We start from the raw sequence: 6,635 nt of genomic DNA, 5'->3' as shown, positions 1-6,635 counted from the left end.
GGGGGTCATATGATCAGGTCCGGGCAGGTTACAGGTCCCTTGTCACGTGACCGAGCGCCCGGCATGTTGGCGGCGCTGCGCAGGGGCCCGGGCCTGGTGGCGGCCGCGGGGAGACGCTGCTCCGGGGCGCGCCTGCCGGCCCGGTGGGACAAGGCCCAGGGCAGGCGCGGGGCCGCCTGGGGAGCGGGCTCCCTGCGGGGGCGGAGCGGGCTCAGCCCCGGGGGCGTCCTGGCCGCCCTGGCAGGTGAGAGCAACGGGAGTCGGTGACCGGGGGGGGGGTCGGTTATGGGGGCTGTGAGGGGCTGTTATTGGGGTCACTGGGGGCACAGGAGCTATTGGGGCCCATTGAGGGGCAGGTGGGGGGTTATTCGTAGGGGCTGGGATATGAGGGACCTGCTGGGGGCAGGTAGGTAGGTGGGGGTCTGAGGGGGGGACCTGGCAGACAGAGGTGGCTGTGGGAGGAGACTGATAGGCGAGGAGATGATTGGGAGTCAGGGTGGGGAGAGGCGGTGCCTGGCCTGTAGGTGTGGGAGGGGAGCTGGAAGGTGGGAAGGGGGCAGGCCGTGAGATGGAAGGCTCGGGGTGAAGGTGATGGGGCCAAGGCACTGTGGGGTATGTGCATGTGAGTGCAGTGGAAATGGGGAAGGCTGTTACAAGTAACTGGGGTGGAAGTGGCACTGTGTGGGTGACTCCAAGCAGTGGAGCTGAACCTGCTGTTTGAAGGGATTCCCAAGTCCATGCTCCCCCGGTAGAAAATCCCCACCCAGCAGCCCTGGGCAGGGAAGGACAAAACCTTCTCAGCTGTCACCACAGCCGAGATCCAAGTTCATCCAGTCAAATGTTTCTCTTCCCAGCTTTCTCCTTGTTCTCTAAAAATGCTGAGGAAGAGAAGGAGACAAAGGAAGGGGAGAGTGCGGGGACTGAAGACACCATTATACTCCTTTTGAAGAAAGCCAAGGTAAGCTCACAAGGCCCTTATTATTAGTTGTATTTGCACAGCCCCAAGAGCTCTAGTCACAGATCAGGATCCTCAGCTTGTTACCGACATAGCATTCTTATTACATACACTAACTTCAGTGAAATAAGCATGCTGGTTTGGTGGGGAATTGCTGGGCACTTCCACTGCGAGAGCCTGCTGGGAGGCCTTTTGTGAGATGAACTCAACACTCTCAGCCATGCATCCTATTGATGAGCCAGCCCAGACATTTGGAGGCATGGATGGGGGGAGGGAGCCCAAGTACCACTGAGGCGTCCATGAGGCGGGCAGAGATGAACTGCTCTTCCCAAGACATTGATCAGAGCAGCATCTGGCAGTTTATTCTGTTGTGTCTCTGTTCCTGTGAACAGCATTAGCACAGATGTGTTCACCTGCACAGTGATGTCCTTGCTTGGCCTGCTGGTACACTGGGATCAGCATTCCCACGTGCTGGGATCTCTAATATCGTAGATTTTCCCTTCTCTCCGCTTCCAGCTCAGCATCATGAAGGGGGAGCTTGAGGAAGCAGAGCGGATTCTGCACCAAGCCGTCCAACTCTCCCATCAGTCGGACAACAAGAAAGCCATCATCTATACCTATGACCTGGTAATACTCCCAGGAAAGCTATGTGAGAGACAGGGGTCCTCACAGCTGCCATGGGATGTGGTCTCGGTCTCTCTGTCCCAAGCATGGGCTCAAACCTCTGAGCTTGACACATTTATGACTGGGATTGTATAACATGGCTGGCTGGGATAGCAGGGGCCTGGACTCCCTTGCAGTCTTGTGTTTTTATATTCCTGTTACGTCCCTTGCCCTCCACTGGGCAGAGATTTCAGCAGCTGGTGACATGTTTTTGCTGGGTGGAAGTTGCAGGTAAAAATGGGGGGGAACCTTTTTGTGCAGAGCTAGCCCAAGTTCAGCAATAGCCTCACATGATGAAGCTTCGGCATCCCTGAGTGCTTTCTCTTTCTCGTCTAGATGGCAAACCTTGCGTTCCTGAGGGGTCAGCTGGACAGCGTGAGTAAAGTCCTATCACTTGAGTCTGTGAAGAGCCCTGTACTGTGTCTGAGATCTTCAGAGGGCTGCCTACAATGTTAAGTATTCTGGCTCACAGCTGGGTTGTACTAAGTGATTCTGCTAAGGCCAGTTTCAGGCATAGATGCCCTACCTACACCAGCTAAGCCTGGGTGCTGGCTCTTTAATGTACTTTCACTTTTGTTTCAGGCAGAGAAGCTCTTCAAAGCAGCAATGAGCTTCTTGCTGGCTGGAGATATGAAGCAGGTAAGGGCTTCTCCACACAGGCTTCCTGCTGGGTGTGAGGTCCCCACAGCTGCTGTACCATTCCTTACACTACCTCTTGCTTGGGGAAGATGTGGCCTTGCATCATTCCCTAGAGCGCCTCCTACAGGGAGCTGCTGGTACTGGAGCGGCAGTGAGCTTCCCTGCCATTCAAACAGCATCTCCTGGAGGTAGCTGTTCATTTACACCATGTATAGGGCATTATCTTGGCCTGCATCTGGTCTCTGAGGAAGCAGTGGTTCTGCTGTAAGGCTCAGAGAGGAGTGATTGTGGCTGCCCCCTCTAATGTGCCTTTGACTTCTCTCCCTCCCGACAGGATGACAATGCCATCATTGAAATGTCTCTCAAGCTGGCCAGTATCTATGCTGCTCAGAACCAGTGAGTACGGGGTGAGGCTGGAGTGCAGATGATTGTTAGCTCCAGGATACCTGTGGTGATTTTGGGGCAGGGGAAGCTCTTTTTTCTGATCTGGCGAAGAGAAGAGGTCCTATGTTGAGGGGTGGGGGCTTCCCCATCCTACAGGGTATTCTCAACATGGAGACCTCAAAGTCAGTGACTTTCATGAGCTTCCTGTGTGATGTGGCACCTGTGTCCCAGCAGCAGGGCAAGGCCCAGCTGATCTGTAGCATGCTCTCCAGCTAGGTCCTCTACCACTTTAGATGGAAATAGCTGCAAACAGCTGTAGGGACAAGTCCCATTGAAAACTCACAGAACAGCTGAACGCCTTTGGGCTCAATTTCAGTGTTTACAAATGTAGTTGGTGGCTGGCTGGCTTTTCAGCGCGGTAGGCGAGTGCTCTGTCTGTAGGCCAGGGACAGCAGCAGGGCACACTCCATACCCTGTGTCCCGTGGGCAAGAAGGGGATGCTACTTCTCCAGAGCTGTCAGAACCCTGGGCCTGTTTGTTAGGTGACCAAGAACCAGGCCAACAGAATGGGAGGGGAGGGAAGGGTCCCAGCAGGAAGCAACTGACCCTCGGTAACCATAATGTGGTTTGTCTCCCAGGAATGCCCAGTGTGTGGTGGTGGTGACCTAACGCTGCCCTGGGGGTGTGGGATGAATGGCCTGGCTTTGCTGAGCTCTGACCTTTGCCCTTTGCTGTGCAGACACAAGTTGGCTCTCGCTGGCTATGAATTCTGCATTCTGACCCTGGATGAGAAGATAGCCAAATACAGGGACTTGCCTGAGGATGTCCTCCCAGGTAGGAAGCTCCTGGCCTCTTGCTGTCATCAGTGTAGCGTTCTGCCTCTCTAGGGACCTTCCCATGTTGCCATTGGTATCTCTCCTGCCTCTTACAGCCGCTTCCTCCTCCCATGAGCTGCAGTCAAGCTCTGTGTCCTTCCTTGTCTCTGCCCCCATCTTACATCTGTCTTTGTTTCCTTCACCACCCTGTCACCTGTGCACTCCCACCCCGACTGTCCAACCGTCTCCTTCATTCTCCGTGTCTGCTGTGGCCCTAACACGTCATACTGGCTCCCTGCCCATGGAGCCCTTAATCTGTTTTGCTGTCCTGCCATTTGTCACAGCCATACCTGCTGCCTGTGCCTCACCCTCTGCATTTGCTGTTAAACAAGGTTGGACAGGGCAGAGATCTTGTCTCAGGAGCGTCAGGGTGTTGCTCTGGCAATATTACTCAGTGCTGATCCTTTGACAATGCTCGGACAGGTGTTGGTAAAAGTCCCCTCAGGGGGGCTGTCTGGTGTCCATTCCTGAGAGAAGTGGGCAGCACTTTGACCCATCTCTTTTCCTGCTCACAGCAGAGGAAAGAGCCAACACACATCTCCTGCTTGGTCTGTGCCTGGACTCCTATGGTCGCTACCTCCTGGCCAACAAACAGCTGCCTGGGGCCCAAAGAATGTATGAGAGGGCACTTCAGATCTCCAAGGAGGTCCAGGGAGACACCCATCCCCAGGTGAGCAGGGACTGATGGCTGGGGGCTCAGAATGGCATGTGCTGGAGCAGGGGCGCTGAGCTCATGCCCCTGCAGGGGGTCAAGAGTACACATGTGCCAGTGCCCAGGCAGGGGAGGACTGAGCTAGATCTGTCCTGGTCTGCCAGCACTGAATCCTCTGCTACTCTGGGAAACCTATTGCACTGACCCGTTCATCTATGGGGAGATGTTATGAGACCCCCCCTCCTTTGTGCTGCTTGGGCACCGGTGTGCCAGGGCTGGCTAAGCTGGATATTCAGCCTTCCGTAGCTGTAGGTCAAGACAGGACCCTGTATCTGCATTGCCATTGGTTAACTTCTAAAAGCAAAACTCCTCCTCCCCCAGCTCTAAGACTTCCTCTCCCTGTCCTGGTGCAGACCGTGGTACTGATGAATGACTTGGCAACTGTGCTGGATGCCCAGGGCCTCTATGATGAGGCATATACACATGTGAAGAGGGCATCTGAATTGGCAAAGCAGACCGAGCACCCTGAGGAGCACATGGTGCTGAATAACCTTGCAGGAATTCTGATGCACAAAGGTAAGTATTGACACCCAGCCCAAGCAGGAAAGGTGACTTCTTTGCTTATCACTCTTCTGATTGCAGTAAGGGGGTGGGGGGGAGGAGAGAGGGAGTAAGGCCTGTGCTGTCCCAATGAACATGGGATAGGGACTTCAGTGCTGCTGTAGCACTGCTCTCCTTCCCACTCAGTAGAATAGCCCTGGCTTGTCTTAAACAACATTTTATGCTGCTTTCAAATTTTAACCTGTCAAGTGAAGATGCCTGTACTGATTGGTTTGGGGTGTGGGGGGAGAGAAGAGTTGATGCCTTGGAGGCAGGTGACTTTAAATTGATTTGAATTCTTACCTACCACTCCTTGACAGCCACTAACTGCCTCACTATCCACCCCACTCTGTTGGGCACTGGCTGTAGTGGTAATTACCAGAGAACACTGCAGCAGTTATATCCCATCCCTGAGATCTTAAGCTAGGGGTAGCTGTGTTGGGCTGGCTGCAGCTACTGCTCCATCCCTCGTACAGTTAGTTCCATGGGCTGAAGACTCTGCAACCATACAGCAAGATTCATATCTAACCCTTAAATTCTGGAGCCCAGACATGGCTGCTGCCCTGCTTTGCGCACAAGAAGAGTAGCTCTGACTAGCAAAGCATGAACAGCCCTTGGTAAAGCTTGTCTGTCTTACTGCTGCCAGGGAAGAGTGAATCATGGAGTTCTAGGCTGGCAGGAGTGGAGGGGACTCTCCCCACCTCCTTCATCCTCAGATCCTGCCTGGGACAGGCTAGTTGAGGTGCTGGTTCTGTTAGTGACAGCTGCTCATGTACAGAAAGAACAATGAGGGGAGGGAATGGGACAGAGCTTTTATTTTCTAAATGGAGAAATTCCCTTTCAACAATGAACTAAATCCCAGTCCTCCCTGGTTTGTGCCTGACTGTTCCAAGCGGTACTTTAAGTGTAATCACTCAGCTTAGGATGGGGGCAGGGGTGGGTGTAACATTCACTGTGCTTTCTTCCTCCCCTGAACACAGAAGACTTTCTGCAAGCAAAAGAGGTGTACAGAAAAGCCCTGAAACAGGCAGAGCTGAAAGGAGACACTGCATCCATGAAGCACATACAGGAGGAACTAGTAGAGCTGGCCAGGAGGAGAAAGCAGTCAAACTGAACATGTGATGCACAAATGAGGGAGGCTTGGACTGAATGAACTGCTGAAGGCAAGGTGGTGGATTATACAGAGCACAGGAAGGCTGGGACCTGTTGCCATTTTCAGTGGGAACTAAAATAGCTTAATTCCAGGTTCAGTACTGAGTAAGTACAAGGAAGGAGGTAGTGGTCTTGACAAACTCAAAATAAAGCTTTGATTGAATTGCTGGAAGCTAAAGGCTCATTAGTTCATGAACAGAGTGCACTGAACTGTACTTGATTACCAAGTTTAAATGTGCTCTGCTTTAATCTGAGGTCTGTCACTACTATGGGAAGTGGATTCACTGGGAGTGTTGACCAGTGCTCAGAATGGTGTGCCTTTTAAAAGTTACAAGTCACAAGAGCTCCTGCTGAATGCCTCAACTGAAACAGTAACATTATCACTAGTGCTTTCTCACTTTCCCTTTACCCTGCTAGAGCACCACTAGTGCCCAGCACTGCAATGCAGAGCCATTTACATCGAAGGAAGGAGGGCAGAGAGTGGTAGTAAAAAGCAGTTTCATTTAGCTTTTAAGTGAGAAGGGATAGAACCATTAATATAGGCCAAGCCTGCTTTTTTTCTTCTTCTTACTGCAGGGAACAAATGCACTTCAGCTAGACTGCTGGGAGAGGCTGTGGTATAGGGGGATTACCAGGTGGGTAGGGCCCAAACCCTGGGACTCTTAAGTCAAACAGACTGCTGCAGAAGGGGTAAAATGGAGCCCCTTCTCCCCCA

General features: G+C 52.9%; 1 protein-coding gene across 2 annotated transcripts; it reads left to right on the top strand.

The window, feature by feature from the left end:
• The first annotated feature begins 8 nt into the window (after positions 1 to 8).
• On the top strand, positions 9 to 6,092 carry TTC19 (tetratricopeptide repeat domain 19). 2 transcript variants are annotated; one of them, XM_044993284.1, is made up of 10 exons: positions 9 to 244; positions 855 to 958; positions 1,472 to 1,582; positions 1,955 to 1,993; positions 2,201 to 2,257; positions 2,592 to 2,653; positions 3,381 to 3,475; positions 4,032 to 4,186; positions 4,582 to 4,744; positions 5,749 to 6,092. In XM_044993284.1, exons 1-10 carry the CDS (start codon positions 10 to 12, stop codon positions 5,880 to 5,882), a joined length of 1,155 nt encoding a protein of 384 aa, XP_044849219.1. In that variant the 5' UTR covers position 9; the 3' UTR covers positions 5,883 to 6,092. The 2 variants fall into 2 exon arrangements, with proteins under 2 accessions (XP_044849219.1, XP_044849220.1); XM_044993285.1 differs by having other exon boundaries at positions 14 to 244; positions 4,035 to 4,186.
• Positions 6,093 to 6,635: the final 543 nt, after the last annotated feature.

Source organism: Mauremys mutica, chromosome 19, assembly GCF_020497125.1.
Source record: "Mauremys mutica isolate MM-2020 ecotype Southern chromosome 19, ASM2049712v1, whole genome shotgun sequence".
In the NCBI taxonomy this organism is placed as follows: Eukaryota; Metazoa; Chordata; order Testudines; family Geoemydidae; genus Mauremys; species Mauremys mutica.
Note: the sequence above shows the minus strand (reverse complement) of the source record. Positions and strands in the feature narration are given on the sequence as shown.

Bases quoted from the DNA above. Each gene is read 5' to 3' on its own strand.
- TTC19 (XM_044993284.1), top strand. From the start codon at position 10: ATGATCAGGTCCGGGCAGGTTACAGGTCCCTTGTCACGTGACCGAGCG. The intron at 1,583-1,954 runs GTAATACTCCCA...TTTCTCGTCTAG, and splicing joins TCATCTATACCTATGACCTG to ATGGCAAACCTTGCGTTCCT. The intron at 1,994-2,200 runs GTGAGTAAAGTC...CTTTTGTTTCAG, and splicing joins TGAGGGGTCAGCTGGACAGC to GCAGAGAAGCTCTTCAAAGC.